The sequence below is a fragment of the Myotis myotis genome, unplaced genomic scaffold (genome assembly GCF_014108235.1).
Source record: "Myotis myotis isolate mMyoMyo1 unplaced genomic scaffold, mMyoMyo1.p scaffold_m19_p_17, whole genome shotgun sequence".
In the NCBI taxonomy this organism is placed as follows: Eukaryota; Metazoa; Chordata; class Mammalia; order Chiroptera; family Vespertilionidae; genus Myotis; species Myotis myotis.
The window spans coordinates 8,859,046-8,883,559 of NW_023416321.1; the positions used below are offsets into that span (position 1 = coordinate 8,859,046).

Here is a 24,514-nt window from a genome sequence, read left to right on the forward strand (position 1 = left end):
GGCCTGCCTTGGGTTTTAAAATGAGCCGTGATCTCTGCTTTGGGGAACGGTGGCTTTTACGCGGCTAAGCGGTCAGGTTCCTCTGGGTCTGATAGGCAACCCGGGGGGCGGGGAATTCGTTTGGATTCGGTTGAGCTGCAGATAACAGTAAATCCCAAACAGCCGGGGCTGAAACAAGACGGAGTTCGGGGGAGTGCTGTGGTCGGCGCCCTGTGGTCACCAAGGATAACCCCATGGGCCAGGCCCACCTCGGTGGAGAATGGGTGGCATCGCCGTCCTTGTTCCCAAGCTCTGCTCCTCCCTGCCTGGGGCACTGTGAGGAGGGGAGTTTGGTTCCTCCCTATTCAAGAGTCCAGCCCTGGCTGGTGTGGCTCAGTGGGTAGAGTGTTGGCCTGTGGACTGAAGGGTCCCGGGTTTGATTCTGGTCAAGGGCACGTGCCTGGGTTGCGGGCTCAATCCCTAGTAGGGGTTGTGCAGGAGGCAGCCGATCAATGGCTCTCTCTCTCATCATTGATGTTTCTCTCTCTCTCTTCCTCTTCCTTCCTCTCTAAAATCAATACAAATATATATTTTTAAAAAACACACAAAACTCTTTAATTCATTAAAAGAAAAAAAAATCCCCCCATGACAGCAGCCTGTCCAGAGACTTTCTGGTTTCCCAGCCTGAGGGCCGGGGAATTCTGCGCGTTCTCACTCCTGGGGCTGAGGGAAGGAGAGCTTTTCTTTCCACCACTTCCTGCTATAACTGCTGCACAGGCTTTGGAGCGGAGTCTGCAGAGGGTGCACTGACGCAGGGAAAGGAGTCGTGTGCAGGGAGCAGCATCCTTCTGCAGAGGCGCACGAAACCCACTCTTCCTTTGGCCGGAGGGGGTCCCAGACGTCCATATCATTTCCTCTCCTCGTTTGTGTATGTGTGGGGGGTTTTTTCTTGTAAAAAGGCATCTATTTGGCTTTTAATACGAAATGACTCAGAGAAACACAGAAATAAAATATACAAGCCAATTATTAAAATAAATCCCCAATAAGCAAATTTCAGTCACCACATTCCCTGTCTTCAATCTGGATGAGAAAACAGGAAGCTACAAACCAACCAATGTCTGTCCCTTTGAAGAAAAAAATAAAAGTAAAGAAGAAAAAAACCAAACCGTCCCTGAAATCTGGCAGGCGGTTTTTAGAGGCCTCTGTAAGCTGGCTTTAATCATCCATCCTGGTGAAATGAGACGCATGTGGTTGTTGGGCTACGGCCACCTCCTCCTGGTTTCTTGATCTGCATCTGAAGGGAGGATGCTGGCTTGGGCACCACTTGTTGCCACGGATGCAGTCTGAGGTCAGGCAGCCGTGGAGTCTTCCATTCCTGATCTTCACTGGACCTCCCCCATATTCAGTCTCTTGGCACTGGATGCTGAGGGAACAATGGGCTCGCCGGGGTGGAGAGCCACTTCACTAATGGGGCCAGCATGGCCCGGCAGCTTATACAGCATCCTCCTGCTTGTGGGGTCGCACACATACACAGACCTGTCGGCTGAGTCAGCTGCTACCTTGCTCCAGCAGGTGACCAAGAACATCTCAGAAGATTCTTTTCAAAGTTGTGGACACTTCTTTGAAATATCTTGACACATCTCCCTTTGGGAGTAAGTGGCCGGACATCCCAGGCCCACACCGTATTGTCCATTGTATCGGACAGAAGATAAGAGTCTTCAGAACGTAAACTCGGGCCCGTCACTGAATCCGCATGGCCTCGCGTGGTGTCAGTCAGCTTGTTTTGACGCAGGTCCCAGACCTTGATATCATCGTCTGTTCCACCAGGAATAATCTGATGGCTTGTGTCATTGAAGGTCACAGCCAACACCTGGGGGGTATTCTGAAATGTCTGCATGGCTGCTCTCTCCCGCATGTCCCAGAGCTTAACTGTCCCATCGTCACTGCCATTGCCGACAAGCTGGGGGCCCCTCCTGGCCGGGTCACAGGAATTCACCAAGGAAGTACGTCCCTTCAGCCTTTCCACCCTCTCGCCTGTTTCGCTATCCCACACTGCCACAGTTTACCTGTGGATGCTGAGAAGAGCAGACTTCTGTCTGTGTTATAGTGCAGTTCCGTCACTGCTCACCGTGTCCCTTCAATGTTGCACAGTTATCACAGTCACCATAGACCTTCCACAGCAACATCAGTCGGTCGAATCCTGCAGATGCTAAGGTGGATCCATTGCGGTGAAACTTGCAGCGGTACATGTCCCCTTCATGTCCTGAGAGAAGCATGATTGGGGCTTGAAGGGAGGAACGCCTTGGAGGCCCCGCTTGCAGCAAAGCTCCCGGGGCCGCCTGCTGCTGTCCCGCTCCGGGGCCGACCCCGCCGCTCCCAGCAGCAACTCACGCCACTGCCTCTTGACCGGAACCAGCGGCAACTCTGGACCCTGGTGCTTCTGTTGTTCAGTCGTGGTGGGAGCCGCTCTCCTCAACCTATTCATTTGTTTCAGAAACCTTTTCTTTTAGGGACAGTAAAAAAAGCAACTTGAGTGTAGCCAATGTCAGAACTGACAGATTCTAAGTAAGTGGAATCAATTAAGGGAGATTTCATTATTAAAGGCTCCAAGTTATAGACTGCCCCTTGGCTGGCCCCAGAATGGCCTCGGATGGCCCTTCACATGTGGGCCTTCTCCTTTACCAGAACTTTCCTTTCCTTTCAAAGGCAGATGTGAGTCCAGAAATGTGTCAGAGGCCTGTGCCGGCCGCTGGGTGGGAGGCTCCGGAACTGGCTGCAGAAGAGGGCCAAGGACCAGCCAAGTGAGGGCGTGCTGGGCGGGGACCTGTCACCCCCGGATCGGGCCTGTTTCGCCTCTGGCCTCTCTGGATACAGGGTCCTTCACAGAACCCTCCACTGGAGCTTTGCATCCGTCTGGGGGCCCTGTCTCCCTCCCCCCTTTTTGCTTCTGCTTTTCCCTCTGCGCTGCTCGCCGAGCCTGGCCATTTCTTGCTTCCTCTCCTCGGCCTGCCCCTGGCCTACTTGGCTTTCGTGCTGAGGAGGGACCCTCTCGGGGGCAGGCCCCTCATCGTGTGTATCTCTGCGGCTCGATGCGTAATTATTGAAGAAATAACCAAATGAGCAAATACATGAATGAGCGGGTGAACACCTTTCCCCAGACCACCGTCTGACATTTGTTTGTACCGTAACCACCCATCTCGGAGGGACGTTGGTAGCGGGGCCTACCCGTCTGGTTTTTCTGAACGATGCAGCTCTCTTTCTGAATGAGGCCGTTTCCATGGTGTCTGTGTGGCAACAAACGGGACACGGAAACCCCTCTTTTGCACCCTGGGCGTTTCTTAATCGGGTGCAGGACTTTCCGTGTCTGGACCTTAGGATTTCTGAATCTTTGAGTGGAAGCAGAGATAAAACAGAACGTCTCAAACTGCCAAATATGTGGCTTTGGGGTGGCCTCCGTCTGGGTTCCGGGAGGGATCTGCTGGCCATCCCGACAGACGTCATTGTCCTCGGGCGAGCCCCAGATGTTGGCAAAATAATCCAAGAGCAAATAAGCCCAGCGGGGATGTTAAGGCTTCTGTTTATAGAAGAAAGAAAAGTATGACCAGAGCCTTACGCTCAAAGAAGTATAAATTGGCCGTTGAAATGAGCAAGTATTTTAAATCAGAGGTATGTTTGCGCACACCTACCCGCCGCCTCCTTCCTGCCACCCTGGTCCCCCTGCCCTGCTGGGAGGGGCATGGTGGCTTTTGGAGGACATCTGACCACCTCTGGCTGCCCCTCACTCGAGGCACAACCCCAACTCCACTTCGAGCCCGGCTGGTGGGGAGACCCACCCCCAGATTCTGCTGGGGACCCCGCTGTCCCTGGATGCTGCTTTTTGTCTCTGAAATCGGCTCCCTTGACAAACCCCTGTCTCCTTTTGTGCCCCAACCCGAGTCCCTTTGTCCCTCCGTTTCACTGTCCTTTTAGCCGAGGGTGGCTGTCCCTGCATCCTTGCAGGTGGAGAAGTCCCACCAGCCAACTCGTCTCCTTGGAGCTGTGACTTCTCTGGCCTTCGCTGGCCCAGTGGGGTGGCCCTTCGGAGAAAGGCCATAATCTGTGCTGGGCTGGGGAGGAAGGGCGTGCTTCCTTTGGGCTGCGGGCTGAAGTTATAATATGTTGCTGAGGTTTTCTATCTGTAACCCATTCATTTAAAAATATTCATTTTTAAAAAATATATATTTTTATTGATTTCAGAGAGAAAGGGAGAGGGAGAAACATCAGTGATGAGAGAATCATTGATCGGCTGCCTCCTGCATGCTCCCTACTGGGGATCGAGCCCACAACCTGGGCATATGCCTTTGGCCAGAATCAAACCCAGGACCCTTCAGTTCGCAGGCTGACGCTCTACCCACTGAGCCAAACCGGCTAGGGCTACTGTCATGTTTTGATGTCCTGTTATGTGCAGGGCCTGGTGCTTGGGGTTGGGAGGCAGAGACAAGTAACCTGCAGGCTCTGTCCTTGGGAGCTTGCGGCCTGGAGGCGCAGGTGGCCAGCAGAGTGAATGTAGGTGGGGCAGTGTAACAGATGACACGGGGCACTGCACGGGGCGCCCTGGAGCTCAGCGGAGGGCCACTGATACTCCCAGGGGTCGGCTGCCTCTCGGGGTTGCTCCATCCTCAGGAGTTGCCGAGGAGCTGAGGGACCCTCTCGAGAATCGCTGACAAGAAACACACTGGGTGCGGGGAGGGAAGGAGTGTGAGGGGCTGGGAGAGGCTGAAAATGCCCCCAGAGTCTCAGCCACAGGATAACCAAACAAAAGGAGCCGCACACTGTGAGCTGCTCCTCTGGCCCGAGTTGCCTACTTGAATTCCCAGAACAGCCCCCGAAGTGTAGAATAACTAGTTCCATTTGTGGATGAGGCTCACTGAGCTTGGTCCCGTGTCCAAGGTCACGCAGATGGGAAGGGCAGAGCCTAAGCCGCCCCTCCCTGTGTGGTCCCTCCTGAGGCAGCACTTCTCTTCCTCCACATTCTTGTGGGTCCCCACGCATTCTTCCCCTTCCCACTCGGCCCAGAGCGGACCCTGACCCCTGGGTAACAGGCCCTCCTGGTGGCAGGCGAGCGGGTAGCGCCAGCACCACCGGCGCAGGCCTCCGCGGTGGGGCTGCAGATTCCTGTTTAGTTCCAGGGGAGTGTTGCTGGCATCGAAGCCAGGGCGGTTTGCATGGAATGTGTTTCGAGGATGTTCTGCGGCCTCGTGGGTTTCAGGGGCTGAGGTGGCCGCTGTTACTCTGCGGTGGGGCAGTGGGGTGGGTGGGAAGAGAGCTTGCTTTGGCACCAGACCCACCTGGGGTTCAATGCTGGGTTAAGTAGGAGGGAACAATTCCAAGATTAGGGAATAAATAATGAAAGAAACATAGCTGAGATATTTTTTTTTAAATTTAATTTCTTTGGATGACATTTGTCAGTAAAATTACATAGGTTTCAGGTGCACAATTTTATAATACATCCTCTGTATATTGTATTGTGTGTTCACCACCCCAAGATGAGATATTTTTTAAGCATCAGATTCCTCATAAAGGAGGGAAACGGGCTCCCAGCAATTGCACAGGACACCCTCTCTTTCATGGGTGCCCCAACTGAGTTCTACTGCCAACTTTCCTCCAAACCACCTTCAGCTGAATGAGAAAATTATATCCTCGCCTACTCTGGGCTTCTAGTGACAAAAACCCAACTCAGACTAGGTCGGTGGTTGGCAAACCGCGGCTTGTGAGCCACATGCGGCTCTTTGGTCCCTTGAGTGTGGCTCTTCCGCAAAATACCACGTGCGGGCGCGCACGTACAGTGCGAAGTTGACTTAAAACTTTCAGTAAAGTTTATTAAATTAATTTTAGGGAACGTGGTGGAGTGAAAGAAGATGTAGTGTCGAGGATTGAGAAAGGTATGCTGAGATGGTTTGGGCATATAGAGAGGATGAACGAAAGGAGATAGACGAAACAAGTATACAAGACGAGTGTGGATGGGAGAGTTGGAAGGGGTCGACCTCAGCAAAAGTACCTCAATCAGATTGAGGACGTTTTTAGCAAAGGCCAGCTTAGCAGTACCCTAATGAAGTGAATAACAATGTACCTACCTATACAGTTTAAGTTTAAAAAATTTGGCTCTCAAAAGAAATTTCAGTCGTTGTACTGTTGATATTTGGCTCTGTTGAGTAATGAGTGTGCCGACCACCGGCCTAGGTTATGTGGGGGATAGGGCCCACTGGGGATACTGAAGTAGCCCACGGGCACAGGCGAGCTGACAACGGGCAAGGCAGGGACCAGGGCAGGATCTGGAACTGCAGAGCCTGGAATGCCACCGTCCTTTCTGCTTCTCTCCACAAGACAGTTTCACTTTCTGGCCTTCCCCATGAGCTCGGAACTGTGGCCATTCATGGACTCCAAGCTTGCATCTTAGCTTCACTAGTAAAGAGCAAAGGGGGCTCTTGGTTACAGTTGCAAAGTCCCAGGGAAGGTCTCCGATTGGTCCAGCTTCCATCAGATGCTCAGCCCTGGGACCAATCCCTGTGTGGCCAGGGAGGCAGGGTCACGGAGGAAGAAGGCAACTTCCACAGATCATGTAGGCAGGGGTTGGGGGAAGTTCCCCCAAAGAGAATTGAAGAAGCAATCCGGAAGAAGAAGGATGCTGGGCCGACCAGACACTAAGTGGCGCTTTCCCCTCATATGGAACCCATTCACACAGCGCAGTGGCTGGCTTCCTGCTTTTCAGAGCCACAGGAAACCAACCCCCAGTCATGGTTCTTGGGTGATTGTGGGGGTGTGATGGAAAATATCAGAGCATCTCAGATTGCCATTTTAGGAAAAGTCTTTTCATCCACAATTCCAAAGGGTGTTGTAGCATGTTTTTGTCTTTCTACTGCACAGACAAGAAACTGAGGCCCTAAGGTTGTCCAGTGAGTTGGGAACAAAACTCAAATCAAAACTTGGGTGTCCTGACTCTGAGGTCCTGTAGGAAGTTTCTGCAGGGACTGAGGCAGGACATAAGCCTGGCTCCAGGCCCTGAACCCCGCTCTGGCCAGGAAGGAAGAGGTTCTCCAAGGTCAGCCTGCCCTTCCACAGACATGTGCAGAGTGCTCCCTGCGGGTCAGGTTCAGGACCAGATGTTCACAGCCTCATGCACCCCCCCTCCCCCCGCCACCAGATAAAACCTAGTGACCATACAAGGTGGTGAGTGCCATAGGAGGAGGGCACCTGGCCTGGGTGGGGAAGAGGAGGGAGTGGCCCAGGGGGGCTTGTCAGAGGAAGTAGCCTTTGAGCTGGATGTAGGACAGTGAACTTGACAGGCAGAGAAGGTGGAAATGCATTATGGGTCAAGTGAGCAGCAGCTGTGAAGACACGGCGGCACGCAGGAGCGTGGCATCTCCTGTGTCCTGACCCCAGGAGCAGCCAGGTCTCTGCACCGAGTAGTTAAACCTGCTGATAACACAAAGCTCTCTCAAGGTCAACTCCTGTCCACCTGTCCTCCGTTGCCCTGCAGCACCCGCATCATTATCCCAGCTTGAAGGGTTTACTTCTTGCCCTCAGTTCCACTCACTACAACCTCTTGCCCCACATCAGGCTCCTGGTACAGGCCTCAGAGCCCTCTGCCCGTGACCTGTTCCTGAGGATAGGCTCTGCCTCTGTTTCAGAATCCCGGCGGAGGGCCATCTTTGAATACCACCGTGTGGAGCTGGACCCCAGCAAGGTCACCAGCACGTCGGCCGTGGAGTTCACCCCATTGCCAAGTAAGCAGGGGTGGTTCCTACTGACAGGGGAAGGCAGTCTAGGATAGTTGTGTCCTAGAAAGATCTTTGGAGTCAAACAGACTGAGTGCCATTCCCAGGCCCACCACCGACCCCTGTGGGGATGGCCACTGAGCAACCCTGGGCCTCCATTTCTCATTTGTCACCTGGGCCGACCACCACCTCCCTCCCAGAGCGTGGGTCAGGGTTAGAACCACAGTAGGGAGAGTTGAGGACACGAATGGCAGCTCTGACACTACCCAGCACTTCTCAGGCCTGGGCTGTGGTCTGTGCTGGACAGACGATGGCTACTGTTACTCACACATCATTGAAACCCAGGAGAGAGGCGCCTCTCAGGACTTAGACGGAGCCCCAGGAAAAATAATCCAGGAACAGAGCCCCAGGAAAAATAATCCAGGAACGGAATTGATCCATCAGGGAGAGCAGGGTGGCAATGCATTATGGGTCAATGCATTATCAGTGGATTTTCCTCAGAGGAGGGGGATGCTGGAGTCCACAGGCTGAAGGCCATAAAAGGATTTCGCCAGCAGCTCTCCAAGGACCATGGGGCCCTGGCCCTCTCCTCTCTCTGCACCCCACGCACCTACAGGTGAAAGCAGGTCATGGTCAAGGCCCCTGTTGGCTGCTGTTTACCCGAAGGATCAGGGTGGGATGCTCGTCAGGATCTGGTCAGAGCAGCCGGGGGGCTGAGGGAGAGGACAGCACTCCCGTCCTTGGGTTTTTAAAGAGGGTTTTAATTTCTTCTTCTGTCTCACGGTGCCTCCCAGCTTCTGAAGCCATGGCCTTTCCCCTGCCTGTTTCCCCGACCCCCACCTTCTCCTCTTCCCTGGAGGTTCTGGGAGCACAGGATGGAGAAAGAAGAGGAGGAGGAGGGTCTCGAATGCTAGGTCACAAGTCTGAGTCTGGGCTCAAGAGGAAGGACCCAGACACCATGGGGTCACAGGGCTAGGACACTTTGCAGGCCTCAGCCCTCCCTCTGGGCCAGAGAGGCCTGGGGCCTGAGAACCGGTGGTTTCTCAAGAGCTGGTGAGAGCAGATCTCCGCTCCTAGGACTCGAATCACACTTCATGTAGGAGCAGGGACATCCGAGGACAGGGCTGACTGCCCCGGCGGGGCGGGCGGAGGACGCGCACTGTCCTGGGAATGAGTTTCTGGGACACTGTTCGTACGTGTGAGCCGCGTCCCACCCTCCTGTGGATGTGGTGAGCCCTGGCTAGCACGCAGGACGTCCGACATGCCGATGAGAAATGAAGGTCAGTGGGTCTTATCAGCACCCAGGAGGCACCCAGGGTTTGTTTTCAGTTTAACGAGGGCCATTTAGGGGCCTGCAGAGTCACAGGACGTGGGCTCCCCTGTGGGTGCAGCTGGTGGGGGAGGGGACAGTGTTCCGGAGGCTGTGATTGGAGCCCCTGGGAGGCCAATTAGCTTTGCCTTCCGAAGACTGCATCCCCCCCCAGTTCAGGCTCGTTTCCTTACCTATGGGGGAGGTGGGGGGTAATCCATGATTCTTCCAGAGGTGTGGACGGGCCATCTCCAAGCCCCTGCCTGTCTCGGCTGGTCCCTCTTCTAGAAGAGGCTCATGAAAAGGTGGTGTGGGCTGAGGGCAGGTGCTGGGGCAGAGGGACCCCACAGAGGCTCAGGGCTCAGACCCTCTGCTCAGAGAGATCTTCATTCACACCCAGACCTGCCGCTCTCAGCTCAGTGACTCTCCCCAAGCCTCAGCTCCCTCTTGTACGATGAGGGAAACAACAGCATCTAGAGAACGGTAAACACGTTCACTGCCTCCCACATGCCAGGCACTGCTCCAGGCCCCCTGGATGCCCAAGGGCGCGAACCCGCCAGGGCTCTCACTCTCGGGCCAGGCCAGTTTCTGCCTATTTCCTGCCCGTGGCTCTCCACCCACCCTTCCAGGCCTGCAAGGACCTGGCAGACAAACGGACGGACGAGGTGCTCCCTACAGTCAGTCCCTCCCTCAAAGCTTCTAATGGTGTCTACTCTGTGCCCAGGACGGCTTTTCTCCCACTCGCCAAGGGCTGGTTCCCAGCTTCCATCTTGGGGGGGTGGGGGCATGGAATGCAAATGGATTCTCTGATTGACGGATTGTGGAGAGTCCCATGAAAACTCACACAGCGAAGAAACGCATGCGATGTTTAGCGAACAAGGGGTCGCTTTTCTGTGGCTGGTTGTCACGTCTTGCTTCTGTCATCGTGTTCTGTTCAGCTGCTCATCAGATGCGCCTTCAATGGCAGCTTTTCGGGGTGGGGGCCTGTCTCTCCTTATAAAAGTGCTGGGCTTTGGGGTAGCACTAGCTCAGGGCCGGACCTTCCTCCTTGCCCACCCACCCACCACCACTACCCCCCCCCCCCCCCCGCCCCCAGAGACAGAAAGAAGGGAGGGAAGGAGGGAGGGAAAGAGGAAGGGACTCAAGTGAGGGAGGCGTTAATGAACTCCAGGGTTCCTGTTAGTCGGAGACTGCACAGTTCAGTGAGGACTCGGCACTCAGGAAAGTTGTACTTTGGGGGGCCTGTGGGGGGCCCGTTGGGGGCCTGTGCTGAGGGGCCGCTGCCTTCTCTCTGCAGCCTGCCTGGAGCATCGGAGCTGCGACGCCTGCATGTCCTCGGACCTGACCTTCAACTGCAGCTGGTGCCACGTCCTCCAGAGGTTGGTGCCGGACTGACCTCTGGTCCCCGCAGGCAGCCTGTGGGGGAGGGGCAGAGGGAGCATGGCCGGCTCCTCGCCTCAGGCCTCATTGCCAAGGTGACGGGTCTCTGGCTAGTCCACTCTGACCCTGAGGTCAAGAAGGTCACAGGAATGAGCTTCTCCCTGAGGCTTGTGACCAATTAAGGTGCCTGTGTGGCAGGGTCCCTGTGATGACATTGGGCTCCTAGAAATCCCAGCTCCTGCCGCCCCCTCCTCACACCTGGAAAGGGTTGGCTGGCCCTGGGGCAGGGCTTTTCCGAGAGGCCTGCAGCCTCCAGCGTTCCAGAATCCGAGCACTAAGGCTCGTGGGTCCCCGGGACGCGCCCCAGGCCCTGCATCCGCATCTCTGGGAGAGAAGCCGGGGGCCTGCATGTCAGCTCGGTGCCTCATGTGCACACACGCCTGAGACCTGCCGGCTCAGAGACGGGGTGACCCAAAGACCCATTGCTGCTGGGTTGAGAGCTCCAGGACCCCAGCAGGTCTTCCTCGGGCTGCAGCAGGGTTTCCTGAAAACCAGGGGCACGGAAATGCCAGGCATCTGTGGGAAGCTGGGCAAACAAAGCGGTGTGTGCTTGGTTTTAGGATGAGAGGCGGGTTCAGGGATAAAGTTCTTAAATCAGCTTGTCTTCCCCTCCTGGTCCTGAAATCATTTCCCCACAGATGAGGCTCAGCAGCTGAGCCCTGCTCTCCTGTCCGAGAGAAGTAAACGGCAGAGGGGCGCTAGGCTTCTCTTGAGAGGGGGATGCCCCATGAGCTCCGAGAGCCTTTAAGGCAATCTTGAAAATTGCAAATTACAGAGTCCCCGAGCCCCCTACAGCCAAGATACATCTGTCAGCCTTTCCTTTGCTCCTTTCCAATATCCCGGCAGAGAAAGAGAAGCCATCGCCTTTGCTGAGCCCACAGGACACAGGTCCGGCTGGGAGGAGAGAGAGCCCCCGCCCCCCACCCCCCTCAGGCCTCCCAGGCGTTCCTCCCACAGCTTTTATTCACTGTTTGTTTTCCCTGTAAGAGGGGCTGGGGCTGTGTGGTCAGAGAAACAGGAGTGAGGAATGCGCTGTTATTTTAACTCCTCAAATACCAAACAGCGTTTTTGCAAAGTGTTCAGGCCCCTTCGCATGAAAGGCACAGAGCCTCAGAGAGAATACAGAGGGTGGGCCCCAGGCTGGTTCTTTTCCGAGTGGAGCCTCGCGCGTGGCCCATCTTGTGCACGTTCAAGCTCGAGAGCCACCATCTGGGCGGGCGGCGTGGGCCGATAACCCAGGGGAGCCCCGATGAGCCCTGGAACCCTGGGGCTGGCTGCCACCGCGTGACTCGGCATCCAGCGACAGCTGAGCCATGAGAACTGCAAAACGGGTCAGAGGGAAGCAAACCTCTCACTGACAGCCCCGCAGAGCGCACACGCCCAATCCCAGATCTTCGCTCTGGGGCCAGGGACCATGCCAGTTTAATGAGGGTTGGTCGGGTTGGGGGAGGTTCTGGAAACCTCCCGTCCTCAGGTGCCCGTGGGCCTGGGCTCAGCCACTGCCAGCTCCCTGGAGCCTCAGCTCCAACTAAGAGCTCTCTCCAGCCCCTAAAAGGTCAGAGGGCAGGGCTGGTGCACTGGGGCCGGCCACCGTGGCCGCTCCCACCAACAGCTGCTTGCCATCACCACGTGGACTTGTGGCTAACCCTCTCCCCTCCACCCTCCACCCTCCACCCTCCACCCTCCACCCTCCACCCTCTGCAGGCTCCCAGGACTCCCCCTCCCTGCCCTGAGCCTGGAGCTGATTTAGACAATTTCACGGACCTTGGCGTTTTCCTGTCATCCCACATTGCCCCCCGGTGGCCCATTCTAGAGTCTAAGGGTGACCTTAACTCCAGGATTTGGCTCAGGAAATGAGCCTTCCCTCGCCATTGGGAGGGTCCCAGGAGATGGTGCAGGGGCAGCACCTGGCATTCAGGAGGCACTCAATTAACTGATGCCCTTCTTCTTTGAATCGGGGTTGGTTGGCTCAGGGCTTAGAGCAGCCGTGGGCAAACTACGGCCCGCAGGCCGGATCCGGCCCGTTTGAAATGAATAAAACTATTGAAAAAAAAGACCGTACCCTTTTATGTAATGATGTTTACTTTGAATTTATATTAGTTCACACAAATACTCCATCCATGCTTTTGTTCCGGCCCTCCGGTCCAGTTTAAGAACCCATTGTGGCCCTCGAGTCAAAAAGTTTGCCCACCCCTGGCTTAGAGTGTGATGTTCTTAGACCTATATTAAGGCTCAGTCCTTGAAGGAATCACTGTGGCCTAAAAGAAACATTAGTCCCCACCCCCAGTAGTGCCCCTAATCCTCCATCCCCCACAGCAGGGGCACAGAGGACCTGCGAGAGAGGAGGGTGGGTGGCTCGGGGCAGCAGGTGGAGCAGCTCAGAGTCATCTTCAGAAGGAACGGCTGCCGGCTCCCCGGGGAGCCTCGGCCCGCAGTCTCCCAGGTCTCGGGCAGATGGGCAGGCAGTTGCTGGTGCAGGACGTGAACCAGCCATGAATTCCTTCTTAGCACGGGCGGCGCGTGATGTTATTTTCCCATGCAGATGTCCCCGTACTTGAGTAGCGCTTGATGGATTCCCCTGGCACCGAAGAGTGGAGATCGGAAATTTGAGCACCAGGCCATGGAGAACATTCTCTGGTTTATCCTCACGCCTCCACCCCTTCCCTAGAGAAGTGCCCGGCGCCTCGCAGCCCAGCTGAGCTGCACCGTGTCCTCCCCGGGAGCCCTGGTCGGCCCGTTTTCATCTCTCCCAGCCTGTGGCGGGACCCTCCTATCTGCCCTTTCATGTCACACAGGGGGGTGTTGGCTAAACCTACTGATGTCCAGCTTCACCCAGCCTCTCCCTGCCAAGTGCAGGCCCTTCCACACCAAAAAGGGGTCTCGAGGAATGAACAAGACTTCCCCAGATGAGAACACGCGTGTGAATTCCCTGTTAGCGATTTCCTGGCAGCCCCAAGTCAAGGGGATCTGAAAGGTCATTAGAGGTCATGGCCCCCTTGGTCCTCGGGAGCTGGGTCAGAAAGAAAGTGAGGGTTTTACCAATGCCTCCCCCTCCTCCTGGGAAAGGAATAGAGGGTCCAGGAGGGTCTGACTCCTGATTCCACAGCCGCCTGGTGCTGAGGGCAGCTGCCCAGTGGTCTCGGGGAGCTTGACCGCCTGAGCCCGGGGGGAGCTGTTGCTGAATGGGGGGAAAGGAAGGTGAGAGCTCTGACCTCTGGTTCCCCCTGCAGATGCTCCAGTGGCTTTGACCGCTACCGCCAGGAGTGGCTGGCCTACGGCTGTGCCCAGGAGGTGAGAGGCTTACCTGAGCCAGGCTGTGGGGAGCAGGAGAGCTGTCAGCAGGCCCTTGCCTGGTAGCTCTCTCAAGGTGTCTTTGGTTCTCGGTGAAATTGTTCCCTCCCCCTGGGACTCGGATCCTCTGGGAGGCTGTGCCCCTGGTGACATTCGTGAAGCAACTGTGGCTCCAGGGGGTGGCAGCCATTCTGGGAGTGAGAAGAGCTATTCCAGGCTCCTCCCATTTAGAATCCCATACCTGTTCTTTCTCACTAGTGGAATTTCCCAGAATGCTCCGCACTTTGATCCTGGGTGGGGAGGTCCTGTTGTCACCCCTTATACCATCATGTGGGTCATCCGTGTGTCCTTTCTCCCTCCCTTCCTCTCCATCTCCTCTTGCAGTGCAAGCACACGCCCCTGCTGGCTGCCCACGTGTGCTCTGATTTACTCCTCACATGGCCCCGGGAGCTGGGGCTGGTGCCCCACTGGCCAGAATGGGAGGCCGAGGCTCAGAGCGGTTTAGAGACTTGGCCTGCATCTCACAGTTGGTGAGAAGGCGAAGGTGCCGGGCCCGGCATTTAAACGTAAACGCCCAGGCCCCACTGCCGGGCACGCATCACCGTCTGTTTTATGAGGAAGGCTGGGCGAGCAGTCTTTTTCTGGCCTTACAAGAATCTTGTCCAGCGGCCTACTTCTGCCGTCGGCCATTGGTGAATGTACAGATTCGCTCTGTTTATTTAAAGCTGGCATCTCAGCTCCTTCCTTGAGGAAGGATTCAAAACAGTAGACAGATAAGTTGCCCTGTAAGATGAGATGCTTTCAGGTCTGGCCGGTGTGGTTCAGTGGTTGAACGTTGACCCATGAACCAGGAAGTCACAGTTTCATTCCCTGTCAGGGCACACGCCCGGGTTGTAGGCTTGATCCCCAATAGGGGGCGTGCAGGAGGCAGCTGATCAATGATTCTCTCTCATCATTGATGTTTCTCTCTCCCTCTTTCTTCTTCTCTGAAATCAATAAAAATATATTTTTAAAAAAGATAAGCTGCTTTCAGGATAAAGCGGGAAGCTTAAAGGCATGCAGGGCACAGCGTTGGTTAGATTGCCATGCTTGGACCATGCATGGAACCTTACATTTTCTGACCACCCAGGGATGAAAGTGCCCCCCCCCCCACCCCCGTCCCCATTTGTTGGCATGCCCATCAGCGAGGCCTCTGTCCAGGCAGCCGGGCCTCTCTTACAGGCAGAGGGCAAGACGTGCGAGGACTTCCAGGACGAGGGCCACTACTCGTCTTCCCCTGGCAGCTCCTTCAGCCCTTTGGACGGAGACCACAGCACCACCTCCTCCTTCCTCTCCTTGGACAGCCTCACCACAGAAGGTAACGTCGGGGGAGGAGGGAGAGAAGCCCGGGGAAGGGTGACTGCACCGGAGTACCCCCCTCTCTGACAGGGATTATCTCAGGGAATAAGAACTGCCCTGTCCTTTCACACGCGGGGCCTGAGGCTCAGAGACCCCCATTGGGGTCACCTCCTGGTGAGACGCGGAACCAAGTTTAGAATGAGGGGACTCCAACCCAGGCTCTAATGCTGTGCTGGCCCCGTCAGGGCTGTGAGGGGGGAGATGATTGTCCAGCCCAGGGCCAGGTATTTTATACCACATTTCAGTTCATCGTACTAGCCATCCTCATAGAACCCTGAGGTCTTATCATCCCTGTGGAAAGAATAGACTCACTCTAGCCGGGTCACGGTGGCTCAGTGGTTGAGCGTCGGCCTAGGAACAGGGAGGTCATGGTTCAGTTCCCGGCCAGGGCGCATGCCCAGGTTGCAGGCTTGATCCCCAGTAAGGGGTGTGCAGGAGGCAGCTGATCAATGATTCTCCTCATTGATGTTCCTCTCTCTCTCCCTCTCCCTTCCTCTCTCTGAAATCAATAGATATATATTAAAAAAGAAAAAGAAAGGGCCCAATGGCCCAGTAGTTGAGTGTTGACCCATGAACCAGGAGTTCAGGGTTCGATTCTGGTCAGGGCACATGCCCGGGTTGTGGGCTTGATCCCCAGTAGGGGGCGTGCAGGAGGCAGCCAATCAATGATTCTCTCTCTACATTGAAGTTTCTATCTCTTTCTCCCTCTCTGACATTATTAAAAAAAATATTTTTTTTTTTAAAAAAAGAAAAAGAAAGGGGCAAATGGAAAGGAGAGAAGAAGTGAATGTTACAACACTATTTGTCCACAGGCCCATTTTGTAGATACAGGGCAAGTGAGGCTCTCAGTGCAGGTATTAAACCTTCTGGTTCATAGGTCGATGCTCCAAGGCACGCCTGCCGGGCGGCAAATCTGACCTTGTGACCCATTCCCCCGCTCCTCAAGTCCTTCCTCAGCTCCCTCTGTCCCTTAGGAGAACGTGAAATGTCCTCAAGGTGGTGCCAAGCAGCCGTGCCCCACCCCAGCCTCACTCTCCACCCCCCTGCCCCATCCTCACCGCCCTACAGCTGCACGGGCTGCTTTTTATTTCTCAACTGGGCAAGTTCTTGCTGACGCTGGGCCTTTGCCCATGCCCTTCCCTCCGTCAGAAACCCTTTCCTCAGCCCTCCTCCTTGTCTCCCTGTGTCCGTTGAGGCCCCCAGTCAGAGCTTCATTAGGCTGGATCTTAATTGTCCCTCCCTCCCTCCATCCAACCTGTTAACTCCCTGAGGGCGGAGACCAAGTCTGTCCTCAGTGCCTACTCCCAGTGCTCAATTCAGAGCTGACACTCAATGAGTACTTGTTGAATGAATGAATGAACGAACGAACACGAGACTAGGAAAAGCTGGCTTGTTCACGGCCTTCTACCATTGCCCTGCTGTGTGACTTTGAGCAAGTCACCTCCCCTCTCTGTGCTTCAGTTTCCTTGCCTCTGAAAGGAAGGGTTGGACTGGACCTCCCTACAGTCCCATCCGGACCCAGAGTGACAAAGGCCGTAATGATTCCACTAACCTCCCGCCTTCTCTCCCTTCTTTTGGAAGATGACACTAAGCTGAATCCCTATGCGGGAGGGGACGGTGAGTACAGAGCTGCCTGCCCTCTTCTTCAGAGCCCAGCCTCTTGGACCCCCCCCCCGCCCCAGAGGAGGGGGCAGCAGTGCCTGGCCTCGGCTTGCATCCCCAGTGGGGGAGGGGCAGCAGCAGCAGCCTGCGCTTCCTAGACCTCCTGCTGGGCGGGGAGGCCGGGGGGGGGGGGGGGGGGGGGGGGGGGCTTCTGGGCACAGGCCCCCTAGATGGAAGGAACATGTGTCCCCATTAGAATTTCCCATCTTAGGAACTTCCTGTGGTTCTCTGCTCTTGACTATCCGCCCCCCTAAAACGAGAGAGAGGAGTCGACGGGGCTGCACCAGGGCAGCGTGGTGGGGTGCGGCCTGTGGCCATCGGCCTCTTGCCTCTTGCCCCCATGGGCCTCAGCACCTTCTCTCACGTCAACTTTCCTTTGACCCCCCACCTAGGCTGGCAGAAAGTACACCAACATTGTTCACCACAATTTTTATAGGGTGCCGGAAGGTGGGGTCCCCTCCCCCAGGATTACCTGGGAGGCCAGTCTCGCTGATGAGGTGAGGTGGCCCCACCTTTCCTGCTTTTGCCCAGACCCAGTTCAGGCCTTTGCTGCCAACACTGCAAAGGGATGGTGGACGTGCCCCTAACTCCAGGGCCTGGGAGGTCGGGGCCCAGCAGGAGAGAAGAGGCTATTAACGCACACAGTTTGATGGTGGCTCCCACCAGAGACAGAGCTGTTCCTCTTCTGTGGGCAGCAGGTGTGAGCGTGCATGTGTGTTGGGGGGGTGGGCGCAGGGTGGAGGGGCGCCGCTGAGCCACATCCCCTCTCTACACCATGTGCTCATCAGCCCAAGTCCTGACCATCAGATCCCCAGGGTCCCTGCAGGCTGCTGGCCGGCTGCTGGCCAGGTCAGAGGAGGCCAGCTTGGGGGCATCTCCCCTCAACTCCCCCACCTGCTGGTGACAGATGCACAAACCCTACTGCCAAGTGCCCCAGGGGCATTTCTCTCCCCGGTTTCCCCTGCTTTCAGAGAAGAGGGCTTGGGGAGGGCAGTGATTCTGGATGCATGTCACAGCCTTTGAACAATACCATCCCACCCACTAGCCGAGTAAATAAGATCAGATATTCCCGCCGTACGCATGCCCGTCTGTGTCTATTTCATTATCTCCACATCCCTTTAGGGTCGGGAGGAGGCGCACACAGCCAGGTGGTATCGGGAAGTTAGCTGGCACTGGCTCTGTCCTTGGACAAATCCCTCTGCCTCTCTCTATTTCCATGACCTCAGCCACTCGGGAAGGGTGGGACTGGACGAGTGTCCAGCTCCGTAGTCTATGGAAATACTGTTTCCTCCACGGAATATGTTGCAAATGCTTGGGATGTTCTCAGAGAGTGGCTGCTGCTTTATGGGCCTTCAGGCGACCTCGCTCACCTCTTTTATTGAGCTCCTACGATGGGTTGGCCTTTTTCCCTAAGCGCGAGGACATAGAGAGGAGTAAGGCACGGCCTCTGCCCTTCGCGGGGTCACAGTCTGGTGTAATGGACAGTGACGGGTAAAAATGTGGCCATTTTGCTGTCATAATACCTGGCGCTTATTGAGGTCCTCCGAGATACCAGCCATGGTCCTCAGTACTTGACAAGCATTATTTTGCTTTAACCCTCACAATAACCCCAGCAGGTCACAATAATTACCCTTGTTCTGCATACACGATCATTGAGACACTGAGAGGTTAAATAATGTGCCCCAGGCCACACGGCTAGTAAGGGGCAGAGTCTGGGTTTGAGTCCAGGCAGCCAGATTCCAGCTCCCAAATTCTTCACCATCACAGGCCCGGTGTGAAGTCCCCAAAAGTACTTATGTGGCCTGGGGATCAGAGAGAACTTCTCTTGAGATCCTTAGTCCATCGACATTTGGGCAACGTGAAGCGATTTTGAAAAGCCACCTGAACCGTGCCCAGAATGTGAACGCCCTGCTCAGGACTCCACCCACTCCAGCCACCCCTTTGTGTGTATTTGATAAATAGATGGAAGGTGTTGTCAGCTGCCGTCTCTGGGGCTTTGTCAGCACCCAGGACGCCATGGCCCCACCTTCCCGGCTCCCTGCAGCAGCCCTGCCCTAATGATCTCCCCACAGGCCTCCAGGACAACCTGTCCCCCAAGGCCAAGGGCCCCCCGGTGCACCTGGGCACCATCGTGGGCATCGTGCTGGCAGTCCTCGTCGTGGCGGCCATCATCCTGGCGGGGGTTTACATCAGCGGCCACCCCACTTCCAACGCCGCGCTCTTCTTCATCGAGGTCGGCTCCCCGCTCTGCTTCTGCATCTGTGTCTCCCTGGCCATTGAGGACCTGCCTCTCCCCAGCTCATCCCTCCCCCTCCACACGCCTGGCGCCTCCCCCCCCCCCTCCCCCCCGGAACCTTCACCAACTCCATCCAGGCCCATCTCACACTGGCTAGTGCCCTTTTAGTCCCCAAACCCCAGGGAGCTCCTCCAGGCTTCCTGTCCTGTCTGCTTTTGCTTCCCCCCCCCCCCCCCCCGGGTGAAATCAGGCCCCAAAGAAAAGACATGAGGCCAGAAGCGCCACACATGGCCACTGAGTGCTGTGCAGCCAATCCCTAATGATCTATGGCCCCTCATGGCCAGACTCCAGGCCCGGTGTTTATTCAAAGCCATAATGGAACTGAGGTCTCTGCCTCTTTGCTGTGAGGGTTTTGTTTGGTTTTTTATTTTTTAATTTAATTTAATATTTTTTGAGAGTAGGTTTACTAAAGGTGGGGACAGTGAAACAAGGAAGGGCGTAGGACAGAAGAAGCAACTGGAGAGCGTCTAGGCGGGCCTGCTTTTGCTCTCTAGAAATGTCACAGGAGCCCTAACCGGTTTGGCTCAGTGGATAGAAGGGTCCCAGGTTCGATTCCGGTCAAGGACTTGTACCTTGGCTGCGGGCTCATCCCCAGTAGGTGGTGTGCAGGAAGCAGCTGATCGATGTTTCTCTCCCATCGATGTTTCTAACTCTCTATCCCTCTCCCTTCCTCTCTGTAAAAAATCAATAAAATATATTTTTTTAAAAAAAGAAAAAAAAGAAATGTCACAGGAAAGAAATGAGCTGAGGTGGGGCCGCTTGACTCACTGGAAAGTCAGAGAAAAGGCAGCCTGGAGACAGGTCCAGGGGGTTAGGCCAGGACGAGCTGCCGCTGCCCATTGCTCCCCGGGTTGCAAGTCTCCGGGGACCCTGAGAGTTTAGGAGATGAACGCCCGCGAGGGAAGAAAGCCGTGGGCTGCCCCCAGGAGGGAGAGCACACTGCTGTCTGGGTTTTTAGATCAGACTCCACAGACCATACACCGTGAGTGGCTTTCTCTGGGAGCTTTCGCTGAGGATGCGCCAGTTTTGCATGTCTCAGAGTCTGGAAGAGCCAGCCCGCGGTGCAGCCTGGGAGTGAGGCCCAGCCCTCTTCACACTGGGCCACAGAGCTCCGCAGCTCCTGTCCCAGCCCCACTCTTGGCTTCTCACTGGCTCCTCTCCTGGCACAGCGGTGGCACCTCTGTGACCACAGCCTCCTTCCCGGGGAGCACAAACCCACTGACCTCATTACCCAGAGGCCCAGGGGGTTCCCTCCTTTTTGTCAGACGCCCCCTGTTTCTTGTGAATCCTAACCAGCCATTCGTAAGCCTCAGCCTACCTGGCAACCCCAGCCACAGGGGTGCTGACGGGGCAGGTCTGAGACAGGCCCAAGAATCTGCATTTTCATAAGCTCCGCAGCTGACTCTGTTGTAGGACCCGTTCTCTCGGCATTTCCAGAGCCTCCCCGACCGTTCCCTCTCTCACCTACGTCCTCACTTCCCGCTGTCTCAGGGCTCCACTCCGCGTGTCGCTAAAGCTTTCACCTTGAGTCCCGCAGCCCTCACCTCCCAGCAGGTTTCCCTGCAGCGGAGGGAGGGCCCTGACCTTCACCCAGCTCTCAGGAGGCCCCCGGTGTCCTTGTAAAGAGAGTCTCGGTGCTCCCCACTGCCCCTGGGGCGGGCGGGAGGGGGTGGTCCCCAGTGGGTGAGCTCATACCTGCTGACTCTACTCTGTTCCCCGCAGAGGAGACCTCACCACTGGCCGGCCATGAGATTCCGCAACCACCCCAACCACTCCACCTACACGGAGGTGGAGCCCTCCGGCCACGAGAAGGAGGGCTTCGTGGAGGCGGAGCAGTGCTGAGGCCAAGTGGCACCTTGGAAGCGTAGAAAGGGAGTGGAGAAGTGATTTTTCTTGGCCTCCTCCGAACATACGCTGGCTGGGACGCTGGGACAGTGGTGGTCTGTGGTGCCAGAGCTACGGTTTGGCCCTCACACCCCACTATGGAAGCAGGGGCAGCAAAGCAATTGAGTTTTTAAGGAACAATAACCCACTTTCGTCCTCTCTCGATGCCAGGGGTCTCCCCTTCTGGGGCTGTCAGTGGTCTACTCTGTACCTGCCCCAGAGACCCCGTCCCACCTGGAGAGGACCAGACGCCCCTGCATAGGACACAAGAGAACTGAGCTCTTGCCTGGGGCCGCCACAACCCAGGGTCCATAGACTCAAGAGCTGGTCCTCATGGCTATGGATCCGGCGCATCCCGCCCCTGCTCCTGTGGCTGTGGGAGTCTGGAGAAGGCGTTCTCTCCATCCGCGAACACAGGTTCAGCAGCTCTATGCCCTTCGCCAAGCCGCATGGAGGAGAGCCGAAGGAGAGGGGAGAAGAGAACCTCCGGGGAAAGCTGCATCTTTAGGCTTCGCTCCCTTGACGCGCCCTTTCTGCTGGGAGCCGGTACTTCTGTGTCGGACGGACGTGTGTGCAGCCCGTTCAGCCCAGCTGTGGCCCAGCCTCGGCCGGGCGGGCCCTGAGGGCTCTTTATTCCAGCGGCACGGTGCGTGCCCATTGTGTTCACTGGCCTTGTCCTCTGTCGGTGCACAGCTTTCCTGATTGCTCTTTTTCCTCCTCCAAGCTGGATGTGGGTGGCCATTAAAGGGTGGTTTTATGGAGACCTATCCAGCAGAGAACTTCCGCTGGAGTCTGTTGAGCAGCAAAGCCACCGGCACGGTAGGGACACGGGACACAGGACACTCCCAGGGGAAGGAGAGACTTCCTACGGAAAATTGTGACCTGGAGAGATGCCTCCACCGCCTCAGCTCTGCTGAACGTTTTGGGGGTCAGAGAGTTTGAGCTCCCAAACGTAAGCTGGTTCTAAGGGAATTCCGTTCCAGAGACGAGTTGAGGCTGTTTCTGAAGAGCATTTGAAACAAAAATCTATCGCCCTGGCCCATGGGGCTCAGTGGGTTGAGTGCCATCCTGTGCATCAGAAGGCCGCTAGTTCAGTTCATGCCCAGGTTGCAGGTCCAATCCCTGGCTGGGGAGTGTGCGGGAGGCAATCGATCAACGTTTCTCTCTCACATTGATATTTCTCTCTCTCTCTCCCTCTCCCTCTCTCTCTAAAAATCAATAGAAAAATATGTTTAAAAAAACACAAATAAAATGGAAATCTATAGCTCACCCTCATCCAAAGTAAGCAATATTGGCAGTAAATAAATGGTAAATCAGTCTCCACTTGGTCACGCCCTTGCATGCATTGTCATTGGGGACCCTGCAAAAGGAAGAAGTTTACGTGCTTGGCCTCCTGAGGTCAGGGGCCGGGAGTCCACGAATGACCAGACACATCCAAACACTTGACGGTGGTCATCCAGCCACTCCATAGTTTGTCCTCACTGAGGATGCTGATGACAACCAGAGTAGGAAGCGGCTGGCCCTCGTGCATATATATTCCTCCATAAGCCAGACCAGGGAGAGATATGGGAGGTCAGAATCTGAGAAAGAAAAAAGACAGCGCCACAAGGAGAACCGGTTCTTTCCAAGCTTCTGGGGACAGAAACGTCCGGAACAGCCCTCAGTGAGAGACACACAGCCCAGCCGGGCCCTGAAATGATCTGGGCTCCCCGCAGGGAGCCCTGGCCGGCAGGAGGGTGAGTGTTGCCCTTGCCTGACCAGCAAAGCATCTGGACACAAAGAACGTTATGTGTCTAAATGGCCCGCGGGGCGGTTTCTGGGGTGGCCAGATGCAGTATCCCACTCCCAATCCAGCACGCTCTTCCCTGTGGGAGCTCCGCCAGCCACTCTGGATTCCCCAACGGAAAGAACAGGGAGACTGGAGAAAGGGGCGGCGATGCGCCCAGGCCGCTGTCATAACCACTGCAGGTGGAGAAAAAGTGCCTGGCCCTTGGCGGTGGGTCAGAGAAGCCTGGCGAGCCCCTGGGAGGACAGTGCACAGGGCCGTGGAGCTGTCTGGCAGCAGGCGGCCTCGTTTGTTGACAGCAAAAAGAACTAAAGATCCGTCATTAAGAGAGGCCTCCAGGCATTAAGAGCCCCTGGATGTCTCCAGCCAGAACATGTAGCCCCAGAAAAGAGAGCTAGGCACTCACGGGGTTAAGGCTGGGTCCCAGCTACGCTTAGGACCTTGGGCTTTTACTCTGAGGCTTAGTGCAGGTTGGCTGGGGAGCTGTGGGGAGTGACCAGGAGGAGACATCAGGGTCTCATGGTCAGCCCTCCAGGTTTGGCTGACAATCGGTGCATAGCTTTTAGCCCTGCTAAAGCTCAAGGTTCATCAGCCTTCCGAGTTCCTTGATGCACTCTCATGATAATGTTGACAATGGATGGCTTTCCACACCATGGAACCAAGTTTTTAAATGTTTGTGTTTTACCAGAGCTCCCCTGTGTAATGTACCCCTTGTGTGTATATTTTTAGGCATAGATAGATAGATAGATAGATAGATATATTAGAGTAGCACTTCATGTACTGTGCACGATCAACCACAAAGAGCTCGTAGCTTCCGTCCCTCCACCCCACAGGCTTAAGCAATCTCCGAGGAAAGCGGGGGGTTGGCAGGTACCTTCTCCACAAGGTGTCCCTGGGCACCCCCACCCGGGAGGTGGCAGGGCAGGGTCTGTGAGTGTTCATCACTGTGATGGGAAGTGTTAACCCTGTGACCTAGGGCCCTGGGGAGCTGTCTGCGTTGGACCCCGAAACCAGAGATCTCAGGGAGGCTCTGTTTTACGCATGTCTTAAGAGAGCCAACAAGAACGTGGGAAGAAGAGTGAAGAGGCCAGTGTGAGAGGGGACCCTGGACCAGGCTCTGAGAACAACCTCATTCGTCTTTAATCCGCCGCTCTTAGGTCCGTCCAGTGAGGTCCCAGGGGGCTCTGCGCCCAGAACGAGAGTGCATCTGAGCGCAGCACCCAGGAATGCCCCAGGCAGCCGACAGCATTTCCAAGTGTGACTGACTGCCCGCCTCCCTCTCGCCATGATCAGGCATCACCCACTCAGCCCAGCAGACCCCTGGCTCTGGGGGCCACTTCTTCAGGTCTCCGCCTGAAGCCTGAAGTTGAAATGTCCCTCTGTCACTATTAGAGGTGATTGATGGACCCATGGAACCAAGTTTTTCAATGTTTGTGTTTTACCAGAGCTCCCCTGTGTGATGTACCCCGTGCGTGCATATTTTAGGATGAAATTGCGGTGTGCTCAGCCTGTAGCCGGGCTTGTGAAATTAAGACGGTGGCAAAGCCGCCAGCCAACCACACCATTTGAAAGCAGAGTGCTCACCGCTTGAGCTAATCTCTCCTCTGGTTGTGAGCAGGGTGAGAAGAGCCAAGACGCTCTCCTCTGTGTCCCAGAACAGATAACAGATTTGCTCAGAGTATTGACGGGGCTACACCCAGGCTTCCCGGCCTGGA

General features: G+C 55.8%; 1 protein-coding gene across 8 annotated transcripts in view; it reads left to right on the forward strand.

Moving 5' to 3' along the window:
• PLXDC1 (plexin domain containing 1) overlaps positions 1-22,336 on the forward strand; it is a 55,101-nt gene extending 32,765 nt beyond the window's left edge. The window contains exons 8-14 of one of the 8 annotated variants that reach the window (XM_036341231.1): positions 7,647-7,742; positions 10,340-10,421; positions 13,713-13,773; positions 14,974-15,130; positions 16,633-16,788; positions 18,906-19,066; positions 20,852-22,336. In XM_036341231.1, the coding sequence (XP_036197124.1) occupies positions 7,647-7,742; positions 10,340-10,421; positions 13,713-13,773; positions 14,974-15,130; positions 16,633-16,788; positions 18,906-19,066; positions 20,852-20,971 (833 nt within the window). In that variant the 3' untranslated portion in view covers positions 20,972-22,336. Of the gene's footprint in view, positions 1-7,646; positions 7,743-10,339; positions 10,422-13,712; positions 13,774-14,957; positions 15,131-16,632; positions 16,789-18,905; positions 19,067-20,851 lie in introns of those variants that run through there. The other 7 variants (XM_036341234.1, XM_036341232.1, XM_036341235.1 and 4 more) reach the window with 7 other exon arrangements.
• The last annotated feature ends 2,178 nt before the right edge of the window (positions 22,337-24,514 follow it).